Here is a 17960-nt window from a genome sequence, read left to right as displayed (position 1 = left end):
AAAGGGGGAGGGTTATATATGCTTAGCAAACTTGGAACAAGAATTATTCTTAAGCTTCTGTCACCTGCTAGCTCTGTTAACATCCATGTGAAACCAAGTCTCAGTCCTCAAATTAACCTGCTCCCTGAAGACTTACTGATAAGTAGTTTGTTTTTTTCCCAGGTTGGGATGGGGTTGATTTGAAACTTTTCTAATATGGTGTTGGTTTTGATGGAAGGAATGGGAAGGAGTGAGGAGGTATTTTGTTCTGTGACTCATGATAGAAAACTGAGCTCCCTTACCATGAGAGAAAGAGGCCTATCTTTGAAGTGAACATACCACACTGTGTGTTATTTTTGAAAAAGCTGCATGCTGCTCTTTTGGAAATGTCATTTCAGATGTTAACATTTTGATGAGAGAGAAAAAGAGAAAGGTTTTTGAGAGACTGGAATGGGGCAGGGGGTTAGAGAGGCTTCTTACCCATGTGGTTGCAGAGCTGAAAAGAGAGGTACGTATGTTTTCACTTAGGTCAGCCTTGGTGGAGTGAGTCAGCCAGCTGTGCCCAAGGTCACGGAGCACTTGCTGTCCCAGCCAGAACCAGTAATGCCTAACACAGCCCTGCTGGTGAAGAACCCCCTGGCATCTACTCACGTCTTCAAACAAGCCTGTCATATCTGCTACCCCAAAACAGGTGATGTGTTTGCTTTGTCACCCAACACGCTGGCCCAGGCTGGGGTTTGCCTTTCCCCAGGCTGATGGGGTTCTTCTCTCCTGCAGGGCCCAAGGCTGGGGATTACACCTATCGGGAAGGCTTGGAGCACAAGTGCAAGCGGGACATCCTGCTGGGCAGGCTGAAGAACTCGGAAGACAAGACCTGGAAGAGGATCCGTCCTCGCCCAACCAAAACCAACTTTGTGGGATCCTATTACTTGTGCAAAGGTGATCTGGAGTGGGTAGGGCTGTCAGTGGCTGGGAAGGTGCTGTTCGATGTGTGCCAGGGAGGCTGTGGGGAGACGTCCAGTTGGTATCGCCTGCTTTCTTTGGGGTCTTCCTGTCTGACCAGTAGGCCTGGTACAATGAAAAGCAGTGACCTCTCGTGCTGTGGTGAGCAGGCAGCTTCTAAAGTGGTGGAGAAGAGTTGCAAAGACAGGAGGGTTGCTGGGCACAGCCAAAGGCTCAGAGCTGCCCTGTTGTCACGGGCTTTGCTGAGACCCTGCCTCCTGTACATATGCCTGCATTAGTCCCACTCGACCCAGCAGCCTCATGGCAGGGCTGTGGTTCTGCCATGGGAAAAGCTCTCTCTGCCTGCCCCTTTGCTCCAGCCCATCCCTCTGTACCTGCAGGCAACATGACCAGACTGGACAAAGTACCTAATGAGATGGGGGCTTGCATAGAGCCAACATGACAGGGCTACTTTGTATCAGACTGCTAGGAGAACTTAATCTGGATTGGCTCTAAAATGGGTTGGTTAGATTGTGGTCTGTCCCTAGCCAGGCGCTGAATTGAAGCACGGCTCCATTTTGAGGGAGTTTCCACAACAGATGGCGTTAGTTGAGATTGTCACGATTCAGTAGTTTGTATTAACTTCCCTGAATATCTTGGTGTAGACAAACTTGGGGGGGAGATGTCTTGTCTTTTTTCTTGAAGTCTCTGCTTTCTCGCTTTCAGCTCCTTGTGAGGTGTGGGCAGTGGGAGAGACGAGAGAGAGTTTAGTTTCTGACTGGGCCGCCCTCCCTGTGTGGTGGTGTGTGCTGTTCGTTGCTTTGTAGATATGCTTAACAAGCAGGACTGTAAGTACGGGGATAACTGCACCTTCGCGTACCACCAGGAAGAGATCGACGTGTGGACAGAGGAGAGGAAGGGGACTCTGAACCGTGACCTCCTCTTTGACCCGTTAGGTGGGATCAAGCAGAGCAACCTCACCATTGCCAAGCTCCTCAAGGAACATCAGGGGATCTTCACCTTCCTTTGTGAGGTACAGAGCTGGTGGGAGGGAGCAGGCACCCTTAGTCATCTCCTCAGTACGTGTCTGGACCACTGATAGATCTTAGCCAGTGCCCTGCTCCCAGAAGGGCAGTGAGCAGTGGATACAGCGGTGCAGGAGAAAGGAGGGGTAATTTTCCTCCTTAGCCCTCCAGCTGAATCAGTAATCTCGTGGGACCACCTGTCTCTTCCTCTATCTTGAGATGTTTCTTTGGATTGTAATTTAGCCCCAGCTACTTTCTAAAGCAGAAGCCTGTAATGCAAGAAATTCTCACTTGATGTCTGTGCCAAGCCACTAAGTTGGTCAGTTAAGGATTGGCTCATACCATCTTGACGGTCTGCAGCAGAGAGTTCCCTATGCTGGCAGTGATACATGTAAAGGGACATGTTCTTTGCTGTGGACTGGCTGTTCTTTTATTTTTCCCCATCCTTTCCCCCTTGTTGTTGCTCTTTTGGCTAAGTGGGAAAGAATATGTGGCTCTGACCAAAATTTTTCCAACCACAATGGAAAATACTGTTGAGAATGAGCCAAAAAATGTTGTCCGGAAGCTTTTCCAAAAATTTGCTTGCTTTATTTTGAAGTCACACCACAAAGCTTTCACCAGGCTTCTACTAACTTTGAACATTAGAATAGGCTGGCTCTGGTTCTTTTTCCCCTTCCAAGTGAAGCAGCTCTGGTTCACTTCTCTATAAGGTTTTCCCAGCATGCTAATTCTTCTCTTCTCAGATTTGCTTTGACAGCAAACCCCGGATTATCAGCAAAGGGACCAAGGACACACCATCTGTCTGCTCCAATCTTTCTGCCAAACACAGTTTCCATGACAACAAGTGAGTGAACATTTTTTGTACTGATGGGAGCAATTTCTCACAAGTCCAGTTAACTCCAGGGCCCTGGTTTCTTCCTTTCTTTCGTCCCCATGTGTTCCAGTCATAGGGCTGTTCAAAGCACGATAAATAGCACTGTGTGCTCTGCTCTACACGCTTGCTCCTGGTGCTGAAGGATTTCAGGCATGAGCAAAGCCCTTTGGAGTCACATTAAGTTTTCCATTGGCTTAATTTGCCTTTCAGTTTGGCCTTTACATAAGGGTCAAACCAAAGATCCTCTAGCTCAGGATCCTGCCTCTGGCTGGCTGGCAATGAATGCTGAGGAAAACAAGTATAAGAAACAAGTCTAGTACACAGTAATACAACTCCTCTGGTTCCAGGCAACCTGAGACTTGGGGATTTGCTGAGCCAGAGGAGTCGGTACCTTTGCTGCATATTTTGAAATGTGTCTGATCTCTGAATTTGAGTAGGGCATCGCTCATGGGCTGAGGAGAATGAAGATGCCTACCTAGGGGTGATACAGAGTGGGAGGGCAGGGGTTTGGTTTTCCCAGTGAGTTCAGCTCTCCCAGAGTCGATTTTGTGTGTCCTTTGCCTGCCCAGTCAAATGGGGTTGAAGATTTGGTCCTCTGGTGCTTCATATTTCTTTGGCCTGGCTGCAGGTGTCTGGTCCATATTGTGCGTTCAACCTCCCTGAAATACTCCAAGATCCGCCAGTTCCAGGAACACTTCCAGTTCGATGTGTGCCGACATGAGGTGCGTTATGGCTGCCTGCGTGAGGACAGCTGCCACTTTGCTCATAGTTTCATTGAGCTCAAGGTCTGGCTGCTGCAGCAATATTCAGGTGGGTGTGACTAGGTGCAGGCCTCGTCATATGTACATTGGTTTCCTCCAGTGTGTGCTCTGGGCCAGTTGAGTTGGGAAGAGTATGATTGGAGACCATACCTGGAGAGGGTCCAGAGGAGGGCCACCAAGATGATTAGAGGAATGGAACACCTCTGCTATGATGACAAACTGACAGTTGGTGTTGTTCAGGCTGGAGAAGGCTCCTGGGAGAACTTATTGTGGCCTTTCAGTACTTAAAAGGGGCCTGGAAGAAAGATGGGGACAGACTTTTTAGCAGGACCTGTTACAACAGGACAAGGGGTAGCAGTTTTAAACTAAAGAAAGGGAGATTCAGGCTGGACATGAGGAAGAAATTTTTTACAATGAAGGTGGTGAAACACAGGCACAGGTTACCCAGAGGCGGCAGATGCCCCATCCCTGGAGGCATTCAAGGCCAGGCTGGACCGGGCTCTGAGCAACCTCATCTAGTTGAAGATGTCCTGCTCATTGCAAGGGGGTTGGACTAGATGACCTTTGAAGATCCTTTCCAGCCCAAACTGTTCTAGGATTCTATGATTTGGCAGTACTGAGAAGTTGTCACCCACTTGTGCATACACTTACTGTGTCTCCTCAGGGACATGGGGCCAAGGTGGTTCTGTGAGATGATCTGGCCCTTGTTCCTTTACAAGTGCTACTGTAACTTGCAGACCAGGGAGCCTTTCTCTTGGGACCAGCGGCATAAGTTGAAATGATGATTAGGTAGGGCTGAATCCCCAGAGGTGTTATGGTGCTTAAACCCTGTGCAAGACCCTAAGTAGCAGTTGGGCCCCTGAGTGAGCATCTGGTGCAGTGAGAATGGCAGCATGTGCTGGTGACAAAGCAGTTACATAAAGCAAGACTCTACATCTCCGGTTTCTCTGAACAAATTCACCAACAGTGGGAAACAACGAGATACTTAGTGTTTCTCAAAAAGGCTTTCATAGAATCATTTTGGCTGAAAAAGACCTTTAAGGTCATGAAGTCCAACCATTAATCTGGCACTATCAAGTCCACCTCTAAACCATGTCTCTAAGCACCTCATTTACGCATCTTTTAAACATCTCCAGGGATGGTGACTCAACCACTTCCCTGGGCAGCCTTTTCCAATGCCTTAGAACCCTTTCTGGGAAGGAATTTTTCCTAACATCCAATCTAAATCCCTGGCACAACTTGAGGCCATTTCCTCTCATCATGTTGACAAGACATGCCTCTGAATAGGCTATTGCAGAAGTTATATTCAAGTCACTCATATAATGACACTGTCACATCTGGCACTTCCAGCCTTCTCTGTCTCTGACATGCTGTATGGTTTCTCTTGCTGCTCTCCTATTAACTAAATAGATGCTGATCCACCCACAATGCTGCTTACATCTTTTTCACCCTGCATCTTGTTCAGTGCAGGACCTAGCCTAGAAATGGGAGTACTTCCAAGAGGAAACATTAAGGATGTTTCTCACTATTATTTGGTGTAATTGGGGTCAACTTCTTTAATTTCTTGTTCAATCCTGCCACTGTTGTTCAGTGCAGTCCTTGATCTTGGCTTGGCCCATAAGGGACAGTGGTGAACAAGTAGCATGCAGTGGCAAATGCTGTTTTTTTATTCTTCCCATTTGGCCCCATTTACTTGTGGCCACAGGAAATTAAAAAGTTACAACACCAGAGTTTCTAGAAGAGCGTGTTGCCTGCAGACCGTAGGCCACCACTGCTGCCCAACATGCTTGTGATACTGCCTGTAGTACTCTGGACACTCTTCAAGCACCCTGCTCTTTTCCCCACCCCACGGTTATTTGTTTTGGTTGGTTGGGTTGGGTTGGGGTATTTTTGTGTGCATTTGGGGGTTTTTTTGTTTTGTTTTAGAAAAAGTTTATTTGCTCCTTCCTTCCCTGTTCGTTCCTCTTCAGCCCGTAGAATAAATTATTAGATTGATTTTTGCTTCTTGCCTTCTTTACTTGAAGAAGTGATTTCTAAAAAGGAAGCTGAGGAGATGAAACGAGCCATGGGTTTAGCTGCAGAGATGGTCAGTAAGACCTATGCTTATTCCCATCTTTTCCATCAGCGGGAGAGCTATAATTTTTTTTTTTCTTTTTTTTCAGTAGGGCTGTATATGTGGGCCTGCTTTCCTTGTAAGTTTGCCTTCCCAGTGGGGTAGTTTACCTCTTTTAAGTGTAACCTTCATTATGGAGACAGAGCTGAAAGGAAGTTTGCACCATTCCCTGGGAATGCTTTAGCTTTGAAGCAGAGACTCTGGGCACTATTTGCTCTGCAAGAATAGGAAGAGCGCATCATTCATAGCAGCTTGCATTTGAAACCAGTGAGCTGTTGTGTTTCACAGCCATTTGAGCTTTTACAGAGCTTGTGGTTTTGTTCATGGGGATAAATGATTGTATTAGTGGAGTAAAGGCTCCCAAGATCTGAAAATGTGGACAGGCAGGACTGTTTTCTTATTCACTATGGCTTTTCACAGACATATCTTGCTATCTTCTGCATCAGTGGAAATCACAGTGTCTTTGTTCTCACTAACAATGTTGCAAAAGATGCTGAAATGTTATAAGTAATCAACACATGTGCCTTGTGGTTCCCAGATCATCTTTTTGGGACAGTTCATACTTTGAAGAACTGGTGTGTTGGAAAACATCCTTTCACATTTCTAGACTCTATTGTTGAGTTATTCCAGATTTCCGGGTCTGGGAGAGTGCAATCACTTGCGAAGGCCTTCGTCTGAAATTCAGTCTTCTGACAAGAAATGTGTGTGCTTCTCCTGTTGGTTCTGCACCCTGAGGAGCATATTACAGGTGTGCAGAATAGAGAAGACGGGAGCTGCTTTAGCCCTTTCTCTGCCAGGTCCAGTGTAGCACTTCAACTTTTTGCTGGTTTTCCCAGCTTTGTTCTTTTTATCCCCGAAGTACAGATCAGCTTGTGTCCAGCCCTGGAATACTTGGAAATGGAAGAGGCAGTTGCATTTTTTCTAACTCTACACAGTTTCTCCTGGGATTAATGGTTACGAAGGAGAAAATCCACAGACAGCTTTGATCTGGGGGTAGTACCAGCTGTGCAGCAGCTGCCATTTTGGAGGCCTGAGCCAATGTTCTTGAAGAGCAGTAAAGTTCCCTCAATGTTTTTTATCTTATCCAAGCCCTGTACAAACAGCGGTATGGTTGCCTGGCAGGGACCTGGACAGCTGAAATCACAGGTGGGGAAACTGAGGTCAGGAATGCTATGACTTACCCAAGTTACACACAGCCTAAGCTGAGATGAAGACTTGTGTTTTCTTGCCCTTAAGTTCTGGAACATGCTGGCTCCCAGGTCAAAGATCGTGTCCTTGTGGTGGGCTTGGGGAACACCTCACTTCAATAAGAAAAGCTGTAAGCAAAACCGAAGCAAGCAATTTTGCAACCTGTCAGTGCTGGGGGTGCTGCATCAAGGCCATCCCCAGCACCCCGCTTGTCAGCTGACCATTTGAAGAACTCCCTTCAGTTTGTTTTGGCAGCTATCTCATTCTTCATAGCACTTAAATAACATGGCCTTTTTGTAACAGAGTCTTCACACTGACCAGGCAGGTCCTACTCTTGCATACTTTTCTCTTTCTGTTTAGTGCTTTGAGAATCATAGCGCCCATCTAACTGGGTGGTGCTGGCAGGAGCTGTTCTCTCACCACTTGAGTTGCTCTGGACCTAATTCCTCAGATAAGCTCTGACCAACCCTTTTTCTTGTCTGATTGCATTTCTGACTCCTGAAACCTTGCAGATCTTTCCTTGCTGGTTACATACTTGCAGCTGTCCCTTGGTTGGTTTTGCACTGTTGGTCTCTGCTTACTACCTTGGTTGCACTTGGTGTTTGTCTTGAATTTCATCTTTCCTCTTTACCTATTGATTGATGAGCACCCTCCACAACAGGAGGGTGTAACAGGCTAATTAATCCCAAAAGGGATTATTAGGTGAGACTTCTGGGATCTTGGAGATGCTAGATGTCTGAGTGGGGTATCTGTGATCTTCCAAACTAGTGGCAAAAATTCCAATATACAGTAGATTGACAGTAACAAAGCTTTGTCTTCAGGGTAGGGCAGGATCTGTTGATCTGGTGTTGTGGGAGAGCCTTGGTCAAGGTCTTGATCCCTAGTCAAGAATTAGCATCCTGGAGGCAGCATCTGGGTCCTTTGTACAGCATCCTGAGCAAAAGGCTGGGTCTGAATGAACCCAGGAGACCAAACTCTTTCCCTTTCATCTGGCTTGTATGGGAGTGCTGGAGAGAGGGACTTCCCTAGCCTGTGCTTGAACACAGGTGGTGTTCTGTGGTGGTGTCAGGTCCCCTCGCAACCCGACATTACCAGTGGGAGCCATCAGCCACACAGGGGCTCTGAAGCCCAAACACAAAAGTCCTGCAACCCTTCCCTCCCTCTTCTGTTGGCCAAGGCCCAGTAGCTCAGTCCTGTCTCCTTTTGTTCCCAGGAATGACCCATGAAGATATTGTGCAGGAATCTAAGAAGTACTGGCAGCAGATGGAGGCACATGCCAGCAAAACAACCAACAGCATGGTAAGTCAGGTGCAGCTAGGCCTTGCAGCCTGGTTTTGCTCCCAGCTGTTCTAGCACTTTTTTCTCTCTTTTTGCCCACTGCTGTGCCTGACAGGTCCCAGACAGACCAGGCTGGCCATGGAGGAGGAGAACAGCTGAGGGCTTTCCTCTTTGCGGTGCCAGTGATGAGCTTTGTGTGTTGTTTTCCAGCATTGTATCTGCTCTGTTCAGCGGTGGGGTGAAGCCTCCAGAGCAGGGAGGGAAAACTCCGGAGAATGGTGCTTCCTGCGGAACATTGGCACCTTGCTAGTGAAATCGGGAGACTTCGGGGACCATGGCCACACAGAGTGGAGACCAAAGGTGCCCTGCTGCCCTTTAGTGGCCGAGGGATGATACGGCAGTTTGAAGGACTGTGAGCAATGACCCACAGGATGGGTCTAAACACAGGAGTGGGTGGAGCTTGCAGCTCAGGTGCTGTTTGGGCTGGGCAGAGATCTCAGTGGAGCTTTGCCAGGAGGAGGCAGCTGTGAGCTTTGCCTCTTTTTGTCCCACCAGTCTCTCAGTATGGGAGAAGGTGTCTCTGGCTGCACTCTCCAGCAGTGCCAAGAGCTTTCTCTGGAGAGGTGTGTTATAAGCAAAGGGCACCTTTTTGTTTGCTTTCTTCCATCCTGTTGGCTATGGGTAGCACTGCCTTATCCTTTTTTTTTTCCCCCAAGGGGGTGTTCTGTAGTGTAGGAGCAGAGCCCACCCAGTGAGGATGATACCCAGACCAGCCCTGAGGGTGAACTAAAGCAGTTTTGCCATTAGAACAGGGATTTCTTTGTTATTTAATTACTTCCAGAAGATACGTCTGATGAGATGAGAAACCTCGTGACTCCTAGTAAGCTCTCAGGTGTAGAAGCAATTCTCTCCCCTGCAAAATGGTGGGGAAAGTGTTGTGGATCCTTTTTGTTCCCACTTGACAGCTTTCTTGCCCCTCATGGGGCCTGAGCTTGCCACCCCTTGGCCTGTGCCTCACTGGCAGAGCAAGGATGCTTCACCTTTGGGACCTCTCATCCAGGAGTCCCTCTGCAGAGACCAGCATCGAGTGCAGCCTGTGAGCACCCTACAGAGCAGGTGTTTTATAGGAAAGGGATCTAAGTCACTCATGTGGTGTGTATTAGCTTTTTTTTGGAGAGGTTACAGGCCAGCAGAAGTGTTTGGAAGGCTGTCAGTCACTGATGCCAGGGAAGAGCAGGTTTGATGGGCATGAGTTTAGCCCAACAGGAAGGATGCAGGTGACTGCACTGATGCTTGCAATGAGCTTTGTGTCCATCTCTGTACTAGTTATGCTGCATGAGGTGGAGTCATCTTTGAGGACATGCTCAGCAACATCCCTGTGCAGCCTGTTCTTGCTCTTGTGGTCTGAAATGGTTGGGGGTGAGGAATGAGAAGCAGCAGTCCAGAGTAACCAAGATCTCTAGTTCCCAAGGCTAAGGAATATGTTCTAGCCTTTCAGAAAGCTGAGAGGACAAGTTTCTACAGCCTGTATTATATGAGAAGTGAGCCTGGATGATGTGACTGGTCCCTGCAGACAGAGCTGGCCATCATCTCTTTCTGCCTCGTGTGGGGACGGAGGCAGCTGCCTGCATCTCCACAGTGGAGGAAACTAAGTCATCTTGCAGCAGTTTGTGACAGTAGTTGGATATATATCAGCAATTCCTGGCCCATGGAGAATGAAGGCTAGTGACCGGTCCTGTCCTGCCTGTTGTGGATCTGCCTGCATTTTCCAGAAGGCTCTGTCTTGCTGTTCTCTGTGCATAATCTGGGGATAAATAAAGATAGATGGACAGCTCTTTTGCTGTAAGCCTTTCATCTTCAAATTCACCTTTGTCTGGAGGTGCTGCTGTTGGAAGAACAAGTTGTTCAGCATGCATGTCCTCTGAAGCATGTGAGATCTGGATGCTGAGCGAGGGTTTTGTTTCTTGCTGTTGGGGCTTGCAGGGGCCAGAGAATTAGGAAAAGAAATGCCAGCGCCTGCTACATCAGCTGTCAGGGCAGAGCGCTGCAGCTTCTGGGCCCTGTGGGCAGTGCTAGGACTGATGGCCAATGGCAAAATGTGGTTGTGCCCCACAAATACCTGTCACAGAGCTGGACTGCACCCTCCACCTTTGTAGAACATCAGTTTGTGCGGAGGTGAAGCAGCAGCCTTGTTGTTACAGTCAGGAAACGCCAGCCGGAGGCACCATCAGTTGTCTGTAGGGCTTGGCAGCCTGGCTCTGTGCAGAGAAACAGAGTCCAGTCAGTCAAACGCATGTGTTTGCAATAGCAAACTGTGGCTTTGACATCAGCACGTACTCAGCCAGGGGACTGTGCTCCGGGATGAGACACTGGCTTGCTGCCGAAGACCCCAGGGGCAAGACTAATGTATCTGTTGAGAGATGTTTACTTTTACCATTATTTTCTCCCGTCCAAGCAGGCTAATGTGACTCAGAGTTTTCTCAGCGTCCTTCCAGCTTTCGAAGTCGGCTGCCTGGCAAAGACAGCTTCCCAGGAGTGCTGTAAAAGCAGACCCCTCCTTCCCACCACCCTGTGTGATGCACACTCACCCCGGTGCCCTCTGGTCTGTGAAAGCAAAGTCACACCCAGGGATTTTGCTGCAGTTTTGTCATAGCTGCCAGTTGGACTCAGTTAGTGGCTGGGGTTATCCAGTTGTGGAGAAAAGAGGCAAGCAGCATATAGGGACCCAGCAGCTGTGATGAGGTAGGTCAGGAGACTTAGCAACAGGTGGAAGATGAAGATAAACCACTTGCTAAATGCTTGCCAGGGATCTTGCTCTTGCCCTTGCCCCCACAAATTTGACCCTGTAGAGACTGCTGGAGGAGTAAATCCAGTGGCTGCAGATGGAAGAGGCAGTCAGCAGGAGGGACTGTTATAGGTAGCTGGATGTTCTTGACTTCCATCATATCCCTGGGAAGTGAGGGGTTTTACCCTCCATTTTTCTGGTTTTTGATGGCTGTTTTGTTTTACCTCACTAGCCAGCTGCAGGACCTCCATAAAAACTGACCTCAGAATTGGCAATTTAAGCACAGGGAGGAAAGTCTCTATTAAGGAGTACTTGCACTTAAGTACAGCTCACTGTTCAGTGGCTGAATAACCTGGGCTCTTCTTCTAGTCACCTGAGGCATGTGGCTCCTGGAGAGAGCATTTCATTGTTGCTGAGAGAGGTTCCTGAAGTTCTGAGTCACAAGTGGCCATGCTGGGGCTATTGCTTTCTGCAAAGCCTGAAGTGGAGAGCTGTAGTGCTAAAGACTCTTATTTACTTGGTTGCCATGGTGCATAGCTAACACTATATTGTCTGGCTTCATAGCAAGGGGTGGTGCCACAGCCCGAGGCACTTTTGCCTGGCTTCCTCTGCTAGAGCCTCATCTGATATTAATTTCCACACTGTTGGTTATCAGCAGCCTGCCAGGTATGTGTCTTGCCTTTACAAATACAGTCATGTTGCAGCAACAGCAGCAGCTTTGATTTTTCGCTTGGCTCGTAATCCCCTGGGAGAAGACATGCCTTTTGGATTGACCAGCAGTTTGCATGACTCTGACGAAGAATTGCACGGGGCTTCTTTTGGTTAAGAATTTGTGGAAAAAGGAGCCCAGATCACCCCAATTACCCAAGAAACACTTCCTTTGTCTCTGATCTCTTGTGCCTTCTGGAGCCACTCAGTTTTTATTTTTGCTGGATCAGCTTTCCTGGCTGTGCTGGGAGATCTGTCACTAGAGGATTATATGGCAGATGGCACGGGGCTGGTAAAAGGAAATACGCCAGCAGTGCCATTTTGTTACCTTAGCCCATAGGTTTGGGGCATAATTTCCTTTGGAGACCGAGTGGATATTAAAACTACTGTTCAAAATCCACACATCTGGGAGGTTGACACCTTACTGCCTTCTGTGATATCCCAGGTCCCAACCCTGCGCATTCTGTAGCCGCTGGCTACTTTGACGTGTTCTTGGCAGTCACCATCACTGGTGAAAGCTGACAGATGAACAAACCACATGCTGGATGCCACGAGAAAGGCCATCTTGCAAGCAAGTAGGCCAGAATCACCGCTGCTTTTCAAGGGAGGCAGTGGTTCTCTAGAAGGATCCTTTTGCTGGGACATCCAGAGCAGTGATGGCCTCTTGTAGCCAGCGCTGGCAAAGGTCAGCTCTCCAACCAGCTTTTCACAGCGATGGAGGACCCTTTGTTTATCAGCTTTGCTTTTGCAGAAGACTGGCTCTAGAGGATACAGAGCTACAGCTGATGTGATGTTTCCTGGGAGATGTTCTGGTTCTGCACCACCTGTGCTTGCCGTGTTCCCTTTGCCAGGGGATGAGCGCAGGATCCGTGCTGCTCCTGAGGGACACAATTTGCCTGTCTGCTCATTAGTAGATGCTCAGGGTTAGAAGCCAAGGCACAGCAGCTGGGATGGGCTGCTGACGAGGTTCACAGTCAGGCAGCTGGTGTATGGGTACATGACCTTTGTGCTTCACAGTCAGCACGAGGACCGGGGTGTCCTCTTGTGCCCTCATGCATCCAGTCAGGTTTGACCTTTGGTTTGGAAATGAACTGGAGACATCAGCCTCACATCTTCTCTTGGTGCTACAGGATGGAGACAGCTTTCCAGAGATTTGCTCAGAAATCATGAGGCAGTGGTGGTTTGGGACTGGCTTCCTTTTTTTTTTTTTTTCCTCCATAATCTTTTAATCATAATCCCAAAACAGCCTTCTCATGGGGACAGGTAGAAGGCCAACGAAGTGAAGTGGCTGAGAGGATATGAAATACATGCATTGACGGTTGTAGCTCTGTCCAGAGATCATGATTAACCACCTGTGAAATCCGATGCAAAGGAACTGTGAGAGGTGGAAACCTGCCCAGAATTGGCTCTGAAGGGCATTAACAAGAGGACCCAGCTCCGACTTCAGTGTGCCAAATGGTGGACATGACATGAGCCTCTTACTCCAAAACCAGGATGGGTCCTGCACTGTAGCCTCCTCCCAAAGGAACTCTCGGGTGTGCAGCCGAGCTCTCTCCATGGGTAGGAAGGGGGACATGGGTTGCCCTCCCTGCAGGGAAGCAGGAATTAAGCACTGGGGCAGGTCTCACAGAGCTTGTCTGTGTGTGGAGATACGTTCCACAGCCAGGCCTGGTCAGTGCTCGAAGCTGCCCGGCTGGCTGTGCTTTTGGCCAGATGTCAAAGCCCAGGAAATCATGCGCTGAAGCAAGTGGTGATTTTGCTCCTGTCTGGTGTCTCAAGGGGCCACCAGCTAACACTGGCAGAGGAGAGCTGGGCTGTCTCTGATTTAATCTGGCTTGTTGCTGGCATGCGGGTGTGCAGGGAGCCGCCAGCATCTCCACAGCAGTTTGGGGGGTGCAGTTTGGCTCTGTTTGCCTGAGGTTGTGGTTCTCTTCCCCAGGCTTCTCCTCGGGCTCCCACGTCAAGCACCTTTGACCTCCAGATGAAATTTGTGTGTGGCCAGTGCTGGAGGAATGGGCAGCTGGTGGAGCCAGATAAAGACCTCAAGTACTGTAGTGCCAAAGCCCGCCACTGGTGAGCAATGCAACCTTCTCCTTCCCCCGCCTCTCCTCAAGGGCAGGAATTCCTCCTCTTACCTTCTCCAGGGTTTCATTTGGCCTCTTTGGAAGAGGCTGGAAGGTTTCCTAGCAGCCTCTCGCTGCTTGGGGTGTTTGTCGCTATAGCAAGCATTGCAGAAAGCTGTTTTCCAGTTTCCAGCTCTCTTTTTACTGTTTGTACCTGCTGCCAGCATTGTGCAGACTGTCACTCCTGGTGCATGCAGTCCAGCTCCTACATTTCCCTTTTTTCCCAGTTGCTATCATTTCTTCTCAGCAAGATTGCTAAGATAGTTCTCCTCTGCACTTGTTTATACTCCTAGATGTTTGCAGATGTCTGCCAGGTCATTATTAGCAATTATTCAAGGTATTCTGCATGCTTTTAAATGAATTTCCTTGGCTCTTTCATTGCTTTGGTTGCTCTTCTGTGACGCATGTCTTGTCTGTTTGTACCTCCTGGCTCCTTGGCGCCCGTGAGGATGGTCAGTGTGGTAGAAGAGGAATATCAGCTGGGAAGGCACCACTGGGTCATGAAAACTGTGGCTCCTCTCACTCGGGCAGCCTGGCAGGATAGGGTGGGAGGGCTGACAGGACTTCACTTCCCATAACACAAGTCACAAAGGCCGAGTCCAGCATCCTATTGCAAATATAAGACCTTTGTTGAAAAAGAAACAGGAGCAGGTGAGGATTGCTTCCTGGAATGGGAAGGATGACACCACATTGTGCAGCTGCTGAATAGAGCTGGGGGTTTTGCCCAGGGTATCTCCTGGTGATCACTTGCCAGTGCTGCAGGAGAATTAATATGTCCAGGCTCCTGTTCGTAAGACAGTGCTTGTAATGACTTGCATTTCTACTGCACCTTTCAAGCAGAAAATATTCCAAAATGTTTTTCGTGGATCTGATTGCACAAGAACTGGTTGTGTCAAAGGGCGGAATGCAGCTGTTTAGTAGTCCATGGTGCTGCCACGTGAGGCTTGAGGCAGACTTTTGTGGCTTTGTGAAAAGAGATACTCCAGGAAATACATGAGAAGTACAGGGAGAAATCCTCCTAAAACACCCTTCTTGTGGCTTCTCTGTCACAGATATGCATGTCTAGGAGCAGCCAGATAGTGGAAGGGACAAGCTGGACTGAAGGATCTGGTCATCTCAATATTTAAGGGTCTCTGAGGAAAACAAAAACTTGTTCTGCTCTTTCTTTCACCTCTCTTGATTTATTCTCTCTTCTACAGTTGGACAAAGGAACGTCGCGTCCTGCTGGTGATGTCCAAAGCAAAGAAGAAGTGGGTGTCTGTCCGACCACTGCCTTCCATCCGCAACTTCCCACAGCAATATGATGTAAGCCCCATGCCCAGCACAGCCAGGTGCCCCTTCCCCTTCCCTCCCGGCATGGTGTAGCGCTTTGAGGGCTGGTCCCTTGTAGACCTGATGGGGAGGCAGGCACATGTTGGCTGAAGTGGGAGGCAAGGACAGACTGACAGCAGCAAGATCTCAAAACAGCTCCAACAAAAGGGTGGAGCAGAAAAAGGAGCAGCACCCATTTAAACCACTCTATGCGTGTATGCGAGTTTCTGATATTGCTGTTGATGCAGTCACCATCTCAAGAAGTGGCTGGCAAAGGATTTGGAAATGAGATTGAAGTCTGCCCTCAGGTCAGGGTTTCTCAATATGGGTGAGAGGCAAGACAGGGCACTTGGGAGAAGCCTCTCCCTGCCTTTGCTGTGGCTGTGTAGCTGTAGACTGTTAAACTTGCTCCACTACGTGTTGTAAAAGCAAAACTAAGAACTCGGCTGAAAAGCCTTGTGCTTTGAAGAGAACTATAGATATCCAGCCTCCAACCCCAGCCCTGAATACGACAATCAGTAGTTTCTCTCTTCCTTCGTTCCTTTCTCCCTGAAAGGAGAAAACTCCCCTCCCTCCTGCCCTATGGGATCTCCTGCCCCTTAGTCCATGGGCAGGCACAAGGCCATGCATGAGGCCTTAAACACTCTCCAGTTGCAGACCAGTTGCTGGAAGCTGGAGTGGAGGAGCAAGAGATATTTGCAGCTGCTGCAGGAGGAGACAGGGCCAGCGGGTGAGTCACAGATCATGCAGCAAAGGCAAGTTGTACATACCCATGTGTGTACTGCCTGAGCTCCCACCCAGCCCCAGCCACAGAGGGGTTGTCTCTTCCCCCCAGTTTGTATGGACCAGCTGGTCTCTGCACTGCTGTCCCCTTCTAGTGGCAGGACTTGGGGAGAAAGGACAATCAAGAAATACGGTGCTTGGGAAGCTGCTCATTTTCTCAGGCGACGATGCTGTTGGTAGCTGTGAAGTTGTGTGTGCACTAATGTGCTCTAAGCAACCCCTGAGGCCACTTCACCTGCTTGGAGATGGCTGGAGAATGAGTCACCAGCAATGTGACCAGTAGGAGACACTGTGGGGTCAATCCAGGTTGCTTCCTGCTGTCTCTGCCAGGGCCAGCACTAAGCTTACCTGCACCCAGTCATACCTGCACCTGGTTGCCTATGGAAATGGCAAGAAGAGAGGCTGTGTGCTGAGCTGAGCTGCCTGCATGTATGTAGGAAATTCTTTACCTTTCATGTCATCAGGAGCTTGAGGAAAATAAGCACGAGTTAGTGATGTACAAAGTGTCCTGTTTGCAGCCTCTCCTGTGTGCAGCTTAATGTCCCAGCTGTTTTTTGAACCCACTTTCCTCTCTAGCATGGAGTATTTGTGCAGATGCTGAATTTTGCTCTCTGTCTTTTAACAGCTGTGTATCCATGCACAAAATGGCAGGAAATGCCAGTATGTGGGCAACTGCTCCTTCGCCCACAGCCCTGAGGAGAGAGACATGTGGACCTTCATGAAGGAAAATAAAAGTGAGTGGGGGAAACATGGGCCAGAGAGTTTGGGGAAAGGGAAGAGGACATTTGGGCAGTGGATGCAGAGTCTGTTAAGTCATACTCTTAACAACAGAGACAGAGCTGGACAGAGCTGATACCATACAATTAGGTGGGATTATTTGGCAGGTCTGTCTACAGTAATTTAGAGCTCCTCTTTTCTTAAACATGTGTGTATATCTTGAGTCCCTTGCTCTGCGACTAGTGCACATTGGTCCCCTTTCTTGCACTGCTCCATTGCTGCCCTCCCTTTCTGCAGCTCTTTGAATCCACCCTGTGCTGTCCTTCCAGTTGCCTGTACTGTCCCAGGACTGGCTCCCTATAGAGCTCTGCTGAAGGACCAGTTCTCACCTGTACCTGCTCCTGGATCTTTCTTATCCGTCTTGTATCTGCCTTGGCTTTCTTGCCCATTTCTACTCACATCCCTTGCTCCTGGGCATTTTATTCAAAGAGGTGGAATGAGAATATTGTTGAGTGGAGCCTTTGTGGAAGATCTTGTCTGGAATTAATTATGCAGGCTTCCAACTTACCTTTTGGGGGAAGCTTGGGGGTTGCCCATGTCCTGGACAACCAGCTTTCTGGCAGCAATCCTTGTTTATTCAGACCAACAGTAAGCTGGGAAAAAAGACTCTCTTTGCAACGCCCAGTTGCCCAGGTGCTCACCTAGCTCTGTTGGGAAATGCTGGAAAGCTTGAAGGGTTTCTGTCCTGCCCTGAATTTATTCAGTCTTTATGGTTGGATGGAGGGTCTTTCTCTCTGCTGGGCCAAACACTGTTATTTGTTATGTTCCAAGCCATTTTGTTGCTGAGGCTCTTAAAGCACATCAGACCAGTCTGGGTGAGTTTGCTCAAGCATGAAGGTGAATCTTCAACAGTGTTGTTTCAGTTTAGGGGAATTTGCATTCATTATCCCCAATTGCCTTGAGTTCCTCAATTACCCATTTAGCGAGGAGTAAATCACAAACACATCGCACGTACAGCATCGCATCAGTGTCTGCAAACACTCCTGTTTCTGTAGCCTCTTCAGGAGCTGATCTTGGAAAAGCAGATGTGCAGTCAAAGCTTCTACCCAACATTTCCCTTCCCACTAGTATGCTGAGTGTGTTTTAAACCAAAAGCACTAGGAAACATGGACTGCAGTCCTCTGGGCAGGTTTTGAACTTGGGGCAAGCTATCATTAGGTCTTCTTCCCCTTCCCAGTGCTTCCTGTGGCCAGCTTGCCTAAGGGCTCTCTTCCCCCTTGAGTGCTGAGGATGAAATGTAGCTGTAGAGGGAAGAGACAGATCTGAATCCAGCCCCTGCCTGAGCTCCCTGGCTGGAGTGAGATGTCTGCTGA

At 48.7% G+C, this 17960-nt stretch overlaps 1 protein-coding gene across 9 annotated transcripts in view; it reads left to right on the top strand.

Moving 5' to 3' along the window:
- Positions 1-17960, top strand: part of ZC3H7B (zinc finger CCCH-type containing 7B) — a 46289-nt gene that overhangs the window by 25248 nt on the left and 3081 nt on the right. For all 9 annotated transcript variants that reach the window (XM_065836045.2, XM_065836019.2, XM_065836044.2 and 6 more), the window contains exons 12-20: positions 508-670; positions 757-918; positions 1749-1954; positions 2690-2790; positions 3449-3630; positions 8096-8181; positions 13593-13726; positions 14976-15081; positions 16496-16604. In XM_065836045.2, coding sequence (XP_065692117.1) covers positions 508-670; positions 757-918; positions 1749-1954; positions 2690-2790; positions 3449-3630; positions 8096-8181; positions 13593-13726; positions 14976-15081; positions 16496-16604 — 1249 coding nt within the window. The remainder of the gene's footprint in view (positions 1-507; positions 671-756; positions 919-1748; positions 1955-2689; positions 2791-3448; positions 3631-8095; positions 8182-13592; positions 13727-14975; positions 15082-16495; positions 16605-17960) is intronic.

The sequence above is a fragment of the Patagioenas fasciata genome, chromosome 1 (assembly GCF_037038585.1).
Source record: "Patagioenas fasciata isolate bPatFas1 chromosome 1, bPatFas1.hap1, whole genome shotgun sequence".
Classification (NCBI taxonomy): Eukaryota; Metazoa; Chordata; class Aves; order Columbiformes; family Columbidae; genus Patagioenas; species Patagioenas fasciata.
Note: the sequence above shows the minus strand (reverse complement) of the source record. Positions and strands in the feature narration are given on the sequence as shown.